Here is a 19,410-nt window from a genome sequence, read left to right on the forward strand (position 1 = left end):
GTCAACTAACGTGAATTCAAAGTGAAATCAACAAAAAAATTCACCATGTCATTGGATTTAGGTTAAAAGTTGTGTGAAAAAAAGACGAAATCCCCTTACGTTGATGACTTTTTGCTAATCCAATTAGTTTTCCATGTTGATTCAATGCCATCACATTGATTTTGGGGGTTGAAATTACTTGGAAACAACGTTGATTCATAATTTTTTCCCCCAGTAGCAGGTGTCTTCTGTTTCCCTCTACAATACTCACAAGCCATGCAGGACTCAGTAGACCAGGCACTAAATCAGACTGTGGGGAAAAGAATATCAAAATGTTATTGCCTGATGGTCTTCACAACTTCACAATACCTTTCTGATGCATTTCAGTCACTTCAAACCATACTATCTTCAGATTGAAATACAGTCAAAAGTACTGTCGGATTGATTTACAATAGACTGTCATAGCCCCAATTAAAAAAGTAAATAATGGCCGTTGATTACATCACTTTCTTTACATGGTGGGGTCGGACATTTTTGTTAAATATCAAAATGGGGTTGTGGGCAAAAAAGTTAGGGAACCCCTGGTGTATGACAATAGAACTTATATTTTATATTCATTTATGAAATGTACCCCATAAGACATATTTTCTAAGTACTGAGTAACACATTCACTTAATTGATGAAATGTGTTTGACGTCACTATCAGAATTGTATAGTGGATACTTCAGAATGTGCAGCTTTAGAAGGTAGGCAACGTTAGAACTGACAAGCTCAGTGCTGGTATATTTGAAAATATTTGAAACTTGTGAATGACTCTACTAGCATGAAGTGATTCAGTGCAGTAGTTGCATGTGTAATCTATCAATCTGACACCCTGCTCTGCTTTGGTTGAACTTCTATAATTGGTCATAATGTTTGGTATTCTGAGGAATGGTAGTAGTTGGGAAGGAACTTGATACATTCCATAAATTCATCAATGTCCACCTCACAAAGTGGATATGCATTACAAATGATCTATTATGTTTCACTGATTCACTAAGCCGTGTCTCAGCTCCACCACATGAAGTCAGTCAGTCAATGACATCAACTCCACAGCTGTCTCCCAGAGCTGCACTTATGAAAACTGATCATATTACTCCCAAATATTACAGCGTGTGACCTTAGCATGTACCCCCTCAGTGTATCCTATCTATAAATGCTACATTTACTCAGATGGAGCCAAGCGTGTTTTACTGTGCCTGTTTGGCTGGGGGCCATGTTAATGAAAATGTAAAAAGTGTGAAACAAAAAGCATTGAATTCAACTGAAACCTTTTTCCACTGCTTGCTGAATCCCTTACGAAAAAAGATTGCAGTCAGTGTGCAGTATAACTGTAGTATGCTGAAAATACTGCATCCAAAATAACACTGTTTTTTTTACTGCAGTAATTTTGCAGTGTAACTGCAGTTAGAGTGCAGTATAACTGCAGTTCAGTTCAAAATACCACAGTCGACTGCAGTTACTGCACTTTTACTGCAGTTTCAAAACCACAATTATTTTTGTAAGGGAATACTCATAAGCATCATAATTGTGTCCTGAGTTAGAGGAGAGGTGAATCTGACTAAAAACGCGTGTCTACTCCATAATAACAACATATTTGATAGTGTTCAGCTTTGAATGTGAATGAATTATATAAACTGCTTTGAAATAACTAAGAAAAATACCCCTCTGAGATCAGAACTGGAAGGTCACTCCAGTTGATGTTAGCCCAAATGGCGACAGAAGTCTTTCAAGTTTAACACTCGTGAAACCCTAATAGGCATACTTCATAATCTCTGTCATCACCCTCTGTTATGACCTCCAAGGCCTTTCCTGTTTGAGTATTGGGCATAACTTTTATACCATGTTCAATTATATGCTGCATATTTTCTTTGCAATGTTAAAATATAAATGTTCTGTTCCCTTTCCCCTACAGATGACTCTGGTGCTGATAAGACTGGCCCAGGGGTCCCTGGTGGGGTGGAGTCAGAGTATGACCCTGACCACCTATCAGGAAAACTAGGTAAGATCATAAAAAAAGCAACATTACTAAAGTTATTTGCATTAGATTGAGTCATATTTTATGATTCTGTTATCCATCTCTGCAAAGTCGTAAACCCCAAACTCTCTTTCCTCCTTTCCCAAAGTGCGTCCCCGCTTCACACAGCCTGCTAAAATGAGGAAACGGGTGATCGCCCGCCCAGTGGGGAGCTCTGTGCGGCTGAAGTGTACAGCCAGCGGTAACCCTCGGCCAGACCTTGTGTGGCTGAAGGACGACAGGCCGCTGACGGAGCGCGAGGTTGGCGAGGGGCGCCAGAAGAAGTGGACTCTGAGCCTGAGGAACCTGACCCTGGAGAACAGCGGCAGGTACACCTGCAGAATCTCCAACCAAGCCGGGGAGATCAACGCCACCTACAAAGTGGAGGTCATACGTAAGTATTATACAGTCACAGAGGCCTGAGTTATAAATACACTTAACGAGTCAGTCCAAGATCTCATAGCTAATGTATGAGGTAGACTCCTCAGGGGAAAGAACCATAAAATACTGTATTATATACTGTATCACAGTCCTGCAGACTGAGTTCTATGGACGTTGTGATAATGATAAATGTTGGCTATCAAGGATGGAAACTCAATGTGAACGTTGATACAATTGCCACGTAATCATAGTAACGTCGGGTCTGGATTTGAGGAGGAACCATAACCTTTTGGATATCCTTGCTCTCTGATCTACCTTCGTCAGACGGCTGCGTTTGATCAGTAAGTTACTCATATCCCTACTCCATGGATGAATGTGCTTGTCTAATCATGTACGTATATGAGAAGCATATTGAGAAGGCAGGTCTGAGAAGGAGGGTTGTGTTCTGGTGTGTGGGGGGAGGAGGAGGGGGCTGCTCAACCACAAGCCCCTCCAATCTTGAGCTGATTAGGATCCAGCTGTCTGCCAGCCCCACACCCCTGTGAACCCCTCCTCCCCCTGAGACGTGTGTCCTGTACAACCAGGAGCAGAGAGAGAGGAAACTAATCACACATACTTCTTGTGTTACATGTGGTATTTCTCTCTCTCAGTCTCTCTCTGTTACAATTACAAGTTCTAAGCCTGAGGCCAATAACTGCCATTACGCTGGTACATGCAGAGAGTCAGCCTTGTTGAAATATGGAATAGTTGTGACAGTTCGTTCATTATGTCTCTCTGCAGAGCGGACCAACTCCAAACCCATCTTGACGGGCACTCACCCGGTCAACACCACAGTGGACTATGGGGGGACTACCGCATTCCAGTGCAAAGTGAGGAGCGATGTCAAACCCGTCATCCAGTGGCTCAAGCGTGTGGAGTCCAACGAGGAGAGTCGGTACAACTCCACCATCGAGGTGGGCGACCATCGCTTCATGGTGCTGCCAACGGGAGAGGTGTGGTCACGCCCTGACGGCTCCTACCTCAACAAGCTGCTCATCACCCGCGCCAAGGAGGAGGATGCTGGCATGTACATCTGTCTGGGTGCCAACACCATGGGCTACAGTTTCCGCAGTGCTTTCCTCACCGTGCTGCCAGGTAAGACCAGAGCCAGGATGCCAGCCATCTAGTACATCATTACCTTTAACCTGGCCTCCCAAAAATCCAACTTTCAAAACCTTCCCCATCACTTACAGTCGTGGCCAAATGTTTTGAGAATGACACAAATATGAATTTCCACAAAGTTTGCTGCTTCAGTGTCTTTAGATATTTTTGTCAGATGTTACTATGGAATATTGAAGTATAATTACAAGCATTTCATAAATGTCAAAGGCTTTTATTGACAATTACATGAAGTTGATGCAAAGAGTCAATATTTGCAGTGTTGACCCTTCTTTTTCAAGACCTCCACAATCCGCCCTGGCATGCTGTCAATTAACTTCTGGGCCACATCCTGACTGATGGCAGCCCGTTCTTGCATAATCAATGCTTGGAGTTTTTCAGAATTTGTGGGTTTTTGTTTGTCCACCCTCCTCTTGAGGATTGACCACAAGTTCTCAATGGGATTAAGGTCTGGTGAGTTTCCTGGCCATGGACCCAAAATATCGATGTTTTGTTCCCCGAGCCACTTAGTTATCACTTTTGCCTTAGGACAAGGTGCTCCATCATGCTGGAAAAGGCATTGTTTGTCACCAAACTGTTCCTGGATGGTTGGGAGAAGTTGCTCTCGGAGGATGTGTTGGTACCATTCTTTATTCATGGCTGTGTTCTTAGGCAAAATTGTGAGTGAGCCCACTCCCTTGGCTGAGAAGCAACCCCACACATGAATGGTCTCAGGATGCTTTACTGTTGGCAGGACACAGGACTGATGGTCGCGCTCACCTTGTCCTCTCAGGACAAGCTTTTTTTCCGGGTGCCCCAAACAATCAGAAAGGGGATTCATCAGAGAAAATTACTTTACCCCAGTCCTCAGCAGTCCAATCCCTGTACCTTTTGCAGAATATCAGTTTGTCCCTGATGTTTCCTGGAGAGAAGTGTCTTCTTTGCTGCCCTTCTTGACACCAGGCCATCCTCCAAAAGTCTTCGCCTCACTGTGCGTGCAGATGCACTCACACCTGCCTGCTGCCATTCCTGAGCAAGCTCTGTACTGGTGGTGCCCCGATCACGCAGCTGAATCAACTTTAGGAAACGGTCCTGGCGCTTGCTGGACTTTCTTGGGTGCCCTGAAGCCTTCTTCACAACAATTGAACCGTACTCCTTGAAGTTCTTGATGATCCGATAAATGGTTGATTTAGGTGCAATCTTACTGGCAGCAATATCCTTGCCTGTGAAGCCCTTTTTGTTCAAAGCAATGATGACGGCACGTGTTTTCTTGCAGTTAACCATGGTTGACAGACGAAGAACAATGATTCCAAGCACCACCCTCCTTTTGAAGCTTCCAGTCTGTTATTTGAACTCAATCAGCATGACAGAGTGATCTCTAGCCTTGTCCTCGTCAACACTCACACCTGTGTTAACGAGAGAATCACTGACATGATGTCAGCTGGTCCTTTTGTGGCAGGGCTGAAATGCAGTGGAAAGGTTTTTGGGGGATTCAGTACATTTGCATGGCAAAGAGGGACTTGGCAAATAATTGCAATTCATCTGATCACTCTTCATAACATTCTGGAGTATATGCAAATTGCCATCATACAAACCGAGGCAGCAGACTTTGTGAAAATTAATATTTGTGTCATTCTCAAAACTTTTGGCCACGACTGTACCACACAAACTCCCTATATTGATCTTTCAAATGAGTACCTCTGCGACCTGAAAGAAGCCTTTCCAAACACACTGAGAATGCTGTTCATCAACTACAGCTCAGCTGTCAACACCATAGTCCCCTCTAAGATCATTAAGCTCAGGGTCCTGACTTCCTGACAAGCAGACGCCAGGTGGTGAGGGTAGGCAACACCTCTTCCGTCATGATGACTCTCAACACAGGGGCCCCCCAGGGTGGTCAAATGCTTAAACTTTCTCGGCATGTACATCATAGAGGACCGGGGAGAGGATGAATGAGCCAATTCGAAGATGGGGATGATGGTATGAATTTATCCAAGACAACGGGGTTAACACCCCTACTCTTACAATAAGTGCCATGAGACCAAACAGAGTCAGGACAACCGTTTAACGTACCATTTGAAAGACGGCACCCTGCACAGGGCAATGTCCCCAATCACTGTCCTGGGGCATTGGGATATTTTTTTAGATCAGAGGAAAGAGTGCCCCCTACTGACCCTCCAATACCACTTCCAGCAGCATCTGGGCTCAACCAGGACCAACCCTGCTTCGCTTCGGAGGTAAGCCAGCAGTGGGATGCAGGGTTGTATACTGCTGGCTCAGATCCTCAAGAAGTTCTACAGCTGTACCATCGAGAGCATCTTGACCAACTGCATCACTGCCTGGTATGGCAACTGCACCGTCCTCAATTGCAAGGCTCTACAGAGGGTGATGCGGATGGCCCAATGCATCACTGAGAGCAAGCTCCCTGCCCTCCAGGACATATACACCAGGCGGTGTCTGAGAAAGGCCCGGGAGATCGTCAAGGACTCCAGTCACCCGAGCAACGGACTGTTCACTCTGTTACTATCTGGCAAGCGGTATCGGAGCATTGTATCTCGGAACAACAGGCTCCAAGACAGCTTCTACCACCAGGTCATCAGACTGCTGAATAACTAACCCTAGCTTTCCACCTGCGTAGACCTGCATCTTAAAGACTACAGTGCATTTGGGAAGTATCCAAACCCCTTGTAAAGGTAGTCAATGTTGTTCTCCTCCTCAAACGAGGAGGAGCATGGATAGGACCAAGATGCGGATTGAGGGAAATAAGCCATCTTTTAATGAAAAACAGCAAACAAGACACTACAAACTACAAAACAACAAACGTGACTAACCTTCAACTGTCCTGTGAGGACACAGGAACAAACACCCACAAACACCAGTGAAACCCTGGCTGCCTTTGTATGACTCTCAATTAGAGACAAACAATACACACCTGTCTCTAATTGAGAATCATACCAGGCCGAACACAAAACCCCACATAGAAATACAAACATAGACAAACCCACCCAACTCACGCCCTGACCAACTAAAATGAATACAAAACAAAGGAAAACAGGTCAGGAACGTGACAGAACCCCCCCCTTAAGGTGCGAACTCCGGGCGCACCAGCACAAAGTCTAGGGGAGGGTCTGGGTGGGCGTCTGTCCACGGTGGCGGCTCTGGCGGTGGACGAGGTCCCCACCCCACCATAATCAATCCCCGCTTCTTTATCCCCCTCCCAATGACCACCCTCCCACTAACCCCACCTAAATGAAGGGGCAGCACCGGGATAAGGGGCAGCACCGGGATAAGGGGCAGCACCGGGACAAGGGGCAGCACCGGGACAAGGGGCAGCACCGGGACAAGGGGCAGCACCGGGACAAGGGGCAGCACCGGGACAAGGGGCAGCACCGGGACAAGGGGCAGCACCGGGATAAGGGGCAGCACCGGGATAAGGACCAGCACCGGGATAAGGGGCGGCAGGTCCTGGCTGAGGGACTCCGGCAGGTCCTGGCTGAGGGACTCCGGCAGGTCCGGGCTGAGTGGCAGCTCCGGACTGTAGGGCAGCTCCGGACTGTAGGGCAGCTCCGGACTGTACGGCAGCTCCGGACTGTAGGGCAGCTCCGGACTGTAGGGCAGCTCCGGACTGTCGGACGTCTCTGGCAGCTCCTGACTGGCGGGCGTCTCTGGCAGCTCCTGACTGGCGGGCGTCTCTGGCAGCTCCTGACTGGCGGGCGTCTCTGGCAGCTCCTGACTGGCGGGCGTCTCTGGCAGCTCCTGACTGGCGGGCGTCTCTGGCAGCTCCTGACTGGCGGGCGTCTCTGGCGGCTCCTGACTGACGGACGGCTCTAGCGGCTCCTGACTGACGGACGGCTCTACTGGCTCGGGACAGACGGGCGGCTCTAATGGCTCGTGGCAGACGGATGACTCAGATGGCGCTGGGCAGACAGATGGCTCAGACGGCACTGGGCAGACAGATGGCTCAGACGGCGCTGGGCAGACAGATGGCTCAGACGGCGCTGGGCAGACAGATGGCTCAGACGGCGCTGGGCAGACAGATGGCTCAGACGGCGCTGGGCAGACAGATGGCTCAGACGGAGCTGGGCAGACGGGCCGTTCAGGCACCGCTGGGCAGACGGCAGACTCTGGCCGGCTGAGACGCACTATAGGCCTGGTGCGTGGTACCGGAACTGGAGGTACCGGGCTGAGGGCACGCACCTCAGGGCGAGTGCGGGGAACAGGAACAGGGCACACTGGACTCTCGTGGCGCACTCTAGGCCTGGTGCGTGGTACCGGAACTGGAGGTACCGGGCTGAGGGCACGCACCTCAGGGCGAGTGCGGGGAGAAGGAACAGTGCGTCCAGGGCTCTGGAGACGCACAGGAGGCTTGGTGCGTGGTGCCGGAACTGGAGGCACTGGGCTGGAGACACGCACCATAGGGAGAGTACGTGGAAGAGGAACAGGGCTCTGGAGATGCACTGGAAGCCTGGTGCGTGGTGTAGGCACTGGTGGTACTGAGCTGGGGTGGGAAGGTGGCGCCGGATATACCGGACCGTGAAGGAGGACACGTGCTCTTGAGCACCGAGCCTCCCCAACCCTACCAGGTTGAATGATCCCCGTAGCCCTGCCAGTGCGGCGAGGTGGAATAGCCCGCACTGGGCTATGCAGGCGAACCGGGGACACCACCTGTAAGGCTGGTGCCATGTACGCCGGCCCGAGGAGACGTACTGGAGGCCAGATACGTTGGGCCGGCTTCATGGCATCCGGCTCGATGCCCAACCTAGCCCTCCCAGTGCGGCAAGGTGGAATAGCCCGCACTGGGCTAAGCACGCGTACTGGGGACACCGTGCGCTTCACCGCATAACACGGTGTCTGACCAGTACGACGCCCTCTTACTCCACGGCAAGCCCGGGGAGTTGGCTCAGGTATCCAACCCGGCTTCGCCACACTCCCCTTTAGCCCCCCCCCAAGAAATTCTTGGGTGAGCCTCTCGGGCTTCCAGCCTCTCATACGTGCTGCCTCCTCAATCCACTGCTCCTGGGCTGTGGCTGCCTTCTTCACCTCCCGAGAGCGGCGATTCTCTCCAACCCTTCCCCAGGGTCCCTTTCCGTCCATGATCTCCCAAGACCATTCCTCCTGTGTCCAGTGCCTTAGTTCTTTTTCTCTCTCCTCAATCCGCTTGGTCCTGTTGTGGTGGGTGTTTCTGTAAAGGTAGTCAATGTTGTTCTCCTCCTCAAACGAGGAGGAGCATGGATAGGACCAAGATGCGGATTGAGGGAAATAAGCCATCTTTTAATGAAAAACAGCAAACAAGACACTACAAACTACAAAACAACAAACGTGACTAACCTTCAACTGTCCTGTGAGGACACAGGAACAAACACCCACAAACACCAGTGAAACCCTGGCTGCCTTTGTATGACTCTCAATTAGAGACAAACAATACACACCTGTCTCTAATTGAGAATCATACCAGGCCGAACACAAAACCCCACATAGAAATACAAACATAGACAAACCCACCCAACTCACGCCCTGACCAACTAAAATGAATACAAAACAAAGGAAAACAGGTCAGGAACGTGACACCCCTTGACTTTTTACACATTTTGTTACGTTACATCCTTATTCTAAAATGGATTAAATCGTTTTCCCCCCTCATCAAGCTATACACAATACCCCTAAATAACAAAGCAAAACCAGGTTTTTAGACATTTTAGCAAATTTGTAAAAAAACAAAAAAACAACTGAAATATCACATTTGCATATTCAGTATTCAGACCATTTACTTTGGCAACGATTACAGCCTTGAGTCTTCTTGGGTATGACGCTACAAGCTTGGCACACCTGTATTTGGGGAGTTTCTCCCATTCTTCTCTGCAGATCCTCTCAAACTCTGTCAGGTTGGATGGGGAGCGTCGCTGGACAGATATTTTAAGGTCTCTCCAGAAATGTTTAATCGGGTTCAAGTCCGGGCTCTGGCTGGGCCACTCAAGGACATTCAGAAACTTGTACCAAAGCCACTCCTGCGTTGTCTTGGCTGTGTGCTTAGGGTGGTTGTCCTGTTGGATGCTGCCACCACCATGCTTCACCATAGGGATGGTGCCAGGTTTCCTCCAGACGTGACGCTTGGCATTCAGGCGAAAGAGTTCAATCTTGGTTTCAACAGACCAGAGAATCTTGTTTCTCATGGTCTGAGAGTCCTTTAGGTGCCTTTTGGCAAACTCCAAGCGGGCAATCATGTGCATTTTACAGAGGCGTGGCTTCCGTCTGGACACTCTACCATAAAGATCTGATTGGTAGAGTGCTGTAGAGATGGTTGCCCTTCTGGAAGGTCCTCCCATCTCCACATAGGAACACTGGAGCTCTGTCAGAGTGACCATCGGGTTCTTGGTCACCTCCCTGACCAAGGCCCTTCTACCCCGATTGCTCAGTTTGGCCGGGCGGCCAGCTCTAGGAAGAGTCTTGGTGGTTCCAAACTTCTTCCATTAAATAGTTATGGAGGTCACTGTCCTCTTGGGGACCTTCAATGCTGCAGAAATGTTTTGGTACCCTTCCCCAGATCTGTGCCTCGACACAATTCTGTCTTGGACCTCTATGGACATTTCCTTCAACCTCATGGCTTGGTTTTTGCTCTGACATGCACTGTCAACTGTGGGACCTTATATAGACAGCGTTTCCAAGTCATGTCCAATCAATTGAATTTACCACAGGTGGACTCCAATCAAGTTGTAGAAACATCTCAAGGATGATCAAAGGTAACAGGATTCACCTGAGCTCAATTTCGAGTCTAATAGCAAAGGGTTTGAATACTTATGTAAATAATGTATTTCTTTTTTTATATATACACTGCTCAAAAAAATAAAGGGAACACTAAAATAACACATCCTAGATCTGAATGAATGAAATATTCTTATTAAATACTTTTTTCTTTACATAGTTGAATGTGCTGACAACAAAATCACACAAAATGATCAATGGAAATCAAATTTATCAACCCATGGAGGTCTGGATTTGGAGTCACACTCAAAATTAAAGTGGAAAACCACACCACAGGCTGATCCAACTTTGATGTAATGTCCTTAAAACAAGTCAAAATGAGGCTCAGTAGTGTGTGTGGCCTCCACGTGCCTGTATGACCTCCCTACAACGCCTGGGCATGCTCCTGATGAGGTGGTGGATGGTCTACTGAGGGATCTCCTCCCAGACCTGGACTAAAGCATCCGCCAACTCCTGGACAGTCTGTGGTGCAACGTGGCGTTGGTGGATGGAGCGAGACATGATGTCTCAGATGTGCTCAATTGGATTCAGGTCTGGGGAACGGGCGGGCCAGTCCATAGCATCAATGCTTTCCTCTTGCAGGAACTGCCGACACACTCCAGCCAAAAGAGGGCTAGCATTGTCTTGCATTAGGAGGAACCCAGGGCCAACCGCACCAGCATATGGTCTCACAGGGGTCTGAGGATCTCATCTCGGTACCTAATGGCAGTCAGGCTACCTCTGGCGAGCACATGGAGGGCTGTGCGGCCCCCCAAAGAAATGCCACCCCACACCATGACTGACCCACCGCCAAACCAGTCATGCTGGAGGATGTTGCAGGCAGCAGAACGTTCTCCACGGGACACTGGACGGGACGTCCACGGGACGTTCTCTGTCACGTCTGTCACATGTGCGTGTGAACCTGCTTTCATCTGTGAAGAGCACAGGGCGCCAGTGGCGAATTTTCCAATCTTGGTGTTCTCTGGCAAATGCCAAACGTCCTGCACGGTGTTGGGCTGTAAGCACAACCCCCACCTGTGGATGTCGGGCCCTCATACCACCCTCATGGAGTCTGTTTCTGACCGTTTGAGCAGACACATGCACATTTGTGGCCTGCTGGAGGTCATTTTGCAGGGCTCTGGCAGTGCTCCTCCTGATCCTCCTTGCACAAAGGCGGAGGTAGCGGTCCTGCTGATGGGTTGTTGCCCTCCTACGGCCTCCTCCACGTCTCCTGATGTACTGGCCTGTCTCCTGGTAGCGCCTCCATGCTCTGGACACTACGCTGACAGACACAGCAAACCTTCTTGCCACAGCTCGCATTGATGTGCCATCCTGGATGAGCTGCACTACCTGAGCCACTTGTGTGGGTTGTAGACTCCGTCTCATGCTACCACTAGAGTGAGAGCACCGCCAGCATTCAAAAGTGACCAAAACATCAGCCAGGAAGCATAGGACTGAGAAGTGGTCTGTGGTCACCACCTGCAGAACCACTCCTTTATTGGGGGTGTCTTGCTAATTGCCTATAATTTCCACCTGTTGTCTATTCCATTTACACAACAGCATGTGAAATTTATTGTCAATCAGTGTTGCTTCCTAAGTGGACAGTTTGATTTCACAGAAGTGTGATTGACTTGGAGTTACATTGTGTTGTTTAAGTGTTCCCTTTATTTTTTTGAGCAGTGTATATATTTATATGTACATTTGCAAACATTAAGAAAACTGTTTTCGCTTTGTCATTATGGGGTATTGTGTGTAGACTGATGAGGATTTTTATTAATTTAATACATTTTAGAATAAGGCTGTAACGTAACAAAATGTGGAAAAAGGGAAGGGGTCTGAATACTTTCCGAATGCATTGTATTTGCACCTTAGAGACAATCTGCACCTTAGAGACTATCTGCACTGACTCTCCACACATCCATCCAACACACACACACACACACACACACACACACACACACACACACACACACACACACACACACACACACACACACACACACACACACACACACACACACACACACACACACACACACACACACACACACACACTCTCTCTCTCTCAACACTGCTGTTCTATTATATACTTTTTGTGCAACTGCGCGACCAAGACACTCCCCACTTTATATTCATAATACATTCATACTTGACTCTTTAAATCAAATCAAATCAAATTTTATTTGTCACATACACATAGCACATCCATAATTTATACTGTATACACTCAGTTTATTAGGTACACCACCCCGTTCATGAAAATGGTTCGCTCCTACAGACAGTGAGTCACGTGGCTGTGCCTTGCTAGATAAAGCAGGTAGACAGGCATTGAGGCATTCAGTTACTGTTTGATTGAACGTGAGAATGGGAAAAACAAGTGACCTAAGCGACTTTGAGCATGGTACGATTGTCGATGCCAGGCAGGCCGGTTCCGGTATTTCAGAATCTGCCGGCCTCCTGGGCTTTTCACGCACGAAAGTACGCATCTGAACATTGTTGTTGACCAGGTGCATCTCTTCATGGCTACAGGGGGCTCCGACACCCAGTACTAGATGGGTGTACCTAATACACTGGCCACTAAGTGTATATTGTGTACTCACCAGCTTACTACTACACATACTACCTATTCTATTACTTACTGAATGGCCCTATCATTATTGATATTGATCATTCTACTGCAATGTTGCAGGAGCTTGCACACAAGCATTGCGTTGCACCATTTATACCTGCTGTAAACTGTGCACGTGACGAATAGAATTTGATTTAACACTAGAGCTCCCCTAAACCTTAATTTGGCTTTCTCAAATCCCCAAAATCCTGGGATTATGTCCTGTACAGGGAGATATTAATATTTTCAGTGCATGTAATCCAAGATTACTCAGAGTAATGAACATGATAAAACTCCTCTTTGTTTCCAGTTTTCTTCATCCAACGATTCTTGTGAACTTTGCATTGGTGAATAATGTAGTATTGACCCCCTGCAGTGATTTAATTAATCAACAAGACACTCTGATGTGTAGCTACAGTTGAAGTCGGAAGTTTACATACACTTTAGCCAAATACATTTAAACTCAGTGTTTCACAATTCCTGACATTTAATGCGAGTAAAAATTCCCTGTCTTAGGTCAGTTAGGATCACCACTTTATTTTAAGAATGTGAAATGTCAGAATAATAGTAAAGAGAATGATTTATTTCAGCTTTTATTTCTTTCATCACATTCCCAATGGGTCAGACGTTTACATAGACTCAATTAGTATTTGGCAGTATTGCCTTTAAATTGTTTAACTTAGGTCAAACGTTTCGGGATGCCTTCCACAAGCTTCCCACAATAAGTTGGGTGAAATTTGGCCCATTCCTCCTGCCAGAGCTGGTGTTGTAACTGAGTCAGGTTTGTAGGCCTCCTTGCTCGCACACGCTTTTTCAGTTCTGCCCACAAATTTTCTATAGGTTGAGGTCAGGGCTTTGTGATGGCCACTCCAATACCTTGACTTTGTTGTCCTTAAGCCATTTTGCCACAACTTTGAAAGTATGCTCTGGGTCATTCTCAATTTGCAACCAAGCTTTAACTTCCTGACTGATGTCTTGAGATGTTGCTTCAGTATATCCACATACTTTTCCTTTCACATGATGCCATCTATTTTATGAAGTGAACCATTCCCTCCTGCAGCAAAGCACCCCCACAACATGATGCTGCCACCCTTGTGCTTCACGGTTGGGATGATGTTCTTCGGCTTGCAAGCCTTCCCCTTTTTCCTCCAAACATAACGATGGTCATTATGGCCAAACAGTTCTATTTTTGTTTCATCAGACAAGAGGACATTTCTCCAAAAAGTACGATCTTTGTCCCCATGTGCAGTTGCAAACTGTAGTCTGGCTTTTTTATGGCGGTCTTGGAGCAGTGGCTTCTTCCTTGCTGAGCGGCCTTTTAGGTTATGTCGATATAGCACTCGTTTTACTGTGGATATAGATACCTTTGTACCTCTTTCCTCCAGCATCTTCACAAGGTCCTTTCCTGTTGTTCTGGGATTGATTTGCACTTTCGCACCAAAGTATGTTCATCTCTAGGAGACAGAATGTGTCTCCTTCGTGAGCGGTTTGACGGCTGCATGATCCCATGGTGTTTATACTTGCGCACTATTGTTTGTACAGACGAATGTGGTACCTTCAGGCGTTTGGAAATTGCTTCCAAGGATGAAGCAGACTTGTGGAGGTCTACAATGTTTTTTCTGAGGTCTTGGATGATTTCTTTTGATTTTCCCATGATGTCAAGCAAAGAGGCACTGAGATCGAAGTTAGGCCTTGAAATACATCCACAGGTGCACCTCCAATTGACTCAAATTATGTCAATTAGCCTATCAGAAGCTTCTAAAGCCATGACATAATTTTCTGGATTTTTCCAAGCTGTTTGAAGGCAGTCAACTAAGTGTATGTAAACTTCTGACCCACCGGAATTGTGATACAGTGAATTATAAGTGAAATACTCTGTCTGTAAACAGTTGTTGGAAAAATGTATTGTGTCATGCACACAGTAGATGTCCTAACCGACTTGCCAAAACTATAGTTTGTTAACAAGAAATTTGTGGAGTGGTTGAACTACGAGTTTTAATGACTCCAACCTAAGTGTATGTAAACTTCTGACTTCAACTATATATGTGTGTATATATATATATATATATATATATATATAATGACAATTACAACAATACTGAATGAACAATGAACACTTTTATTTTAACTTACTTACACTTTTATTTTAACTATAATACATAAATAAAATCTATTTAGTCTCAAATAAATAATGAAACATGTTCAATTTGGTTTAAATAATGCAAAAACACAGTGTTGGAGAACAAAGTAACTCCTCACTTTAGAATGATTGACTCCATGTCCATCATTATTTTTCGGGTCCTCTCCTCCTGCAGACACCAAGCCACCCATCCCCCCGATGTTCACCCCAGCCTCCAGCACCCTACCCTGGCCTGTCATCATCGGCATCCCTGCTAGCATGGTGTTCATCTTCGGTACAGTGCTGCTGTGGTTCTGCCAGAGTAAGAAGCACTGTTCCCCTCCCAGCACTCCGGCTGCAGCTGCCCAGGTCCTGCAGGTCTCCCACCGGCTGCCCTACCAGGAGAGGGACAGGAGCTGTGTGGCCCACTTCTCCACTTCCTCCAGCCCAGAGAAGGACTGCCTGGGCTCCATAAACTATGAGGAGTATCTGGCTCAGCAGCAGCTTCTCCTCACTCAGGGGGGCTCTGCCCTACCCCCCAAAACCTACCCAGACATCCACACTCACATCCACTCCCACGTGGACGGGAAGGTGCACCAGCACCAGCACATTCACTTTCAGTGTTAGCAATGTGCCAAATAAAATATAATAATATATGCCATTTAGCAGAAGCTTTTAGCCAAAGCAACTTATAGTCATGTGTGTATACATTTTAAGTATGGGTGGTCCCAGGAAACAAACCCACTATCCTGATGTAGCAAGAAACATGCTCTACCAACTGAGCTACAGAGGACCAAATATAATGTTGTGCCCTTCTCTGTGCCTCTGAAGAATGGCATCGTACAGTGAGGGTCTGAGCTGTGGCCTGAACCTCAGAGAACAGCTCTCTGGTTGTACCTGCATACCTGCCTGGTCCTTGGTGCTACTTGTTTCATATCAACACCACTAAAAGACATCAAACCCCGATGTGCACTTTGTACACAAATCCCCAAGGGATTCTGCAATGTGTTAACGGCTATTCTGACTTACTAAGAAGGCTATGGGTCGTTCCACCAATTTAGTGCCTTTTGAGAAGTATTTTTTTAAATTTAATTTTACATTCTGTCATAAAGATCACATGTTCGACTTCATAAAAAAAGTTTTCCCATCTCGAGAGTTAAAGGTAGAATTCTTAGTTGCTACATCCATTTTTGGAGTTTTAAATGAATGATATACACTGCACAAAACATTAAGAACACGTGCTCTTTCCATGACTAACCAGGTGAAAGGTATGGTTCCTTATTAAATTCCTGTTAAATTCACTTCAATCAGCGTAGGTGAAGGGGAGACAGGTTAAAGAAGGGTTTTTAAGCCTTGAGACAATTGAGAAATGGATTATGGATGTGTGCCATTCAGAGGGTGAATGGGATAGACAAAAGATTGTGCTTTTGAACGGGTATGGTAGTATGTGCAGATGCACCAGTTTGTGTCAAGAACTGCAACTCTGCTGGGTTTTTCACACCCATTGAGGTCATTTAGCAGACGCTCTTATCCAGAGCGACTTACAAATTGGTGCATTCACCTTATGACATCCAGTGGAACAGCCACTTTACAATAGTGCATCTAAATCTTTTAAGGGGATTCACCTTATGACATCCAGTGGAACAGCCACTTTACAATAGTGCATCTAAATCTTTTAAGGGGGAAACCCAACAGTTTCCCGTGTGTATCAAAAATGGTCCACCACCCAATGGACATACAGGCAACTTGACACAACTGTGGGAGGCATTGGAGTCAACCAGTGCTTAAAATTCGGTAGGTGCTGGAACAAAAAGTGAGCGTGAGAGGGGGATTACCTGAGGAGCTCTGAGGTACCTGAACACATGAGGAAAAAAATCACGCATGCATATCATCACATTTGCGTAGTGACGAAGAGTAGAGACATTTACAGAAGTTGCACACATGGGCAAGAAAATGTTGTGGCCAAGGGTCCAGTTATTTTTGGGCCTTTTATAGACGCATTTCGTGCGATTCTATATCATTTTACATGACTGGAAATGTTTGCATATATTTTTTCAATGCCGCGTTTGGGAACTCGGAGCTGGGAAATCTCCGACTTCCAACTTCAGTACATTCAAGACAACTAGGAAATCGGTAAAAAAACGAGCTCCGACTGTGAAAATTATTTATTGCTATTCCTTAAAAAAACAAAAACATTTTATCCCCAATTTCGTGTTATCCAATTTGTAGTTACAGTCTTGTCTCATCGCTGCAACTCCCGTACGGACTCGGGAGAGGCGAAGGTCGAGAGCCGTGCTGCTTCTTGACACAATGCGTGCTTAAACCGGTAGCCAGCCACACCAACGTGTCGGAGGAAACACCGTACACATTGCGACGGTGTCAGCGTGCATGCTCTCGGTCCGCCACAGGATTCGCTAGAGCGCGATGGGACAAGTACATCCCTGCCGGCCAAACCCTCCCCTAACCCGGACGACACTGGGCCAATTGTTCGCCGCCCCGTGGGTCTCCCGGTCGGCTACGACAGAGCCTGGACTCAAACCAGGATATTTAGTGGCACAGCTAGTCTAAAAATTATAATTCCTAGGATGATGGTAAAAGCCTTTGGTTAGTATCATAGCAAGAAAACAAAACACATAGCCCATTTCAATTATTTACGACAACAGCCCTAATGTTGGAATCAATCATTGTCATCGAGTCACATTTATGATCCTGTTCTAGCAGGATCCGGCTCAAATTAAGCAATTTAGTCAACATGGGCCAGCATCCCTGTGGAACTCTAGAGTCAATGCCCTGACGAATTGAGGCGGTTCTGAGGGCAAAAGCGGGTGCAACTCAAAATTAGGAAATTGTTCCTAATTTGTATACTCAGGGAATATTCATAGTTAAAAAAAAGAGAGAATATAACGTATAAATGCCTCACGAGCTTAGTTTAGCTGTCGTACCCCATCAGCACCCACAAATATAAGCTTATTTTACTCCAATGTTTGTAAGAAATAAAATGAATTGCCTCAAAACATGAATTTGTATATAATGGATGATCAGTTCTTGCATCCATACCTCTGTTTATGAATTTGAGAGTGGTTACATTTCTCCAGGCACATCCCTCAGTTTATAACTAGGGTTTAAGATTGATGGTGAAATCTTGGGGTTAAGTGTGTTAAAATCTTCCTAGAAGTCATAGAGGGTGCATGGAGGGATTCTCCAAGTTGTCTATATGAAAGGGGTATTTCATTTATTATAACAGGTTTTCAAGAGGCACTCATTTCGTGGAACAACCCATATCCATCAGTAACTGTGCTGTTCACCCATCTCAACTAACCTAGAGGGGTTAGGGTCAGTTTAGACCTTTACCTCTAAACCTGTTGTAGGGCACAAGATACAGTACTTAAGCTCTGCTAGGTGATGATGTTGAAGGACGCATGGAATGTAATACAAAAGGGCTGGTTTTACACTCATACTCAGGTAGTCCCTTTGATGGAAAAAAATGTTTCATTGTTTGAATGCACACCCCTTTAACCCTGACCACTAGTGTCCATCAATAATCCTGTTTCATTTCACTCAGTCACCCCTGAAGGCCTATATGAAAATAGATAGGTAGCATTTTTGGGGATATTTGAATCATGTCCATATCGAAGACTGCAAAGAATAATATTGCGCCAATGTTGACTGTTTGACTGGACTTGCTACATATCACTGTCGGAATCCAACTGTTACTTAGGTTACCACCACTACTAGCCTTTTGTATGTGTTTTATAGAATCCTTGCAAGAGGTATGAGGTCAAAAATATCCCCAGTGTTGCAGTGAATATATGTAACACCATAATAATAAGTACTTGGGACTGCAGTCCAATCCAACAATTGATATAGATGTAGTCATTTTATATGCATTTTAAAAGAGACGTGTATTTAATTTATTTTGTTATGGAAATGTATTGTTTATTTTTCAAAGTCAGGCATTTTGAAAATGTTGAATGTGTAAGATTAATTATATTTACTGTAGTTGCAATGTAAAGTATACAGTGCATTCGTAAAGTATTCAGACCCCTTGGCTTTTTACACATTTTGTTACGTTATAGACTTATTCTAAAATGTATTAAATTGTTTTCTCATCTACACACAATACCCCATAATGCAAAGTAAAAACAGGTTTAGACATTTTAGCAAATTTATAAAAAATTGAAAACTGAAATATCACATTTACATAAGTATTCAGACCCTTTACTTAGTACTTTAAAGCTTCTTTGGCAGCGATGACAGCCTCGGGTCTTTTTGGGTATGACGCTACAAGCTTGGCACACATGTATTTGATGAGTTTCTCCCATTCTTCTCTGCAGATCCTCTCCAGCTCTGTCAGGTTTGATGGGGAGCACAGCTATTTTCAGGTCGGGTTCA

At 46.0% G+C, this 19,410-nt stretch overlaps 1 protein-coding gene across 3 annotated transcripts in view; it reads left to right on the forward strand.

Annotated features, from left to right (window-relative positions):
- Positions 1-19,410, forward strand: part of kif15 (kinesin family member 15) — an 89,950-nt gene that overhangs the window by 42,240 nt on the left and 28,300 nt on the right. For all 3 annotated transcript variants that reach the window (XM_055864977.1, XM_055864980.1, XM_055864978.1), the window contains 3 exons: positions 1,934-2,020; positions 2,145-2,429; positions 3,197-3,550. In XM_055864977.1, coding sequence (XP_055720952.1) covers positions 1,934-2,020; positions 2,145-2,429; positions 3,197-3,550 — 726 coding nt within the window. The remainder of the gene's footprint in view (positions 1-1,933; positions 2,021-2,144; positions 2,430-3,196; positions 3,551-19,410) is intronic.

This window comes from Salvelinus fontinalis, chromosome 16, assembly GCF_029448725.1.
Source record: "Salvelinus fontinalis isolate EN_2023a chromosome 16, ASM2944872v1, whole genome shotgun sequence".
In the NCBI taxonomy this organism is placed as follows: Eukaryota; Metazoa; Chordata; class Actinopteri; order Salmoniformes; family Salmonidae; genus Salvelinus; species Salvelinus fontinalis.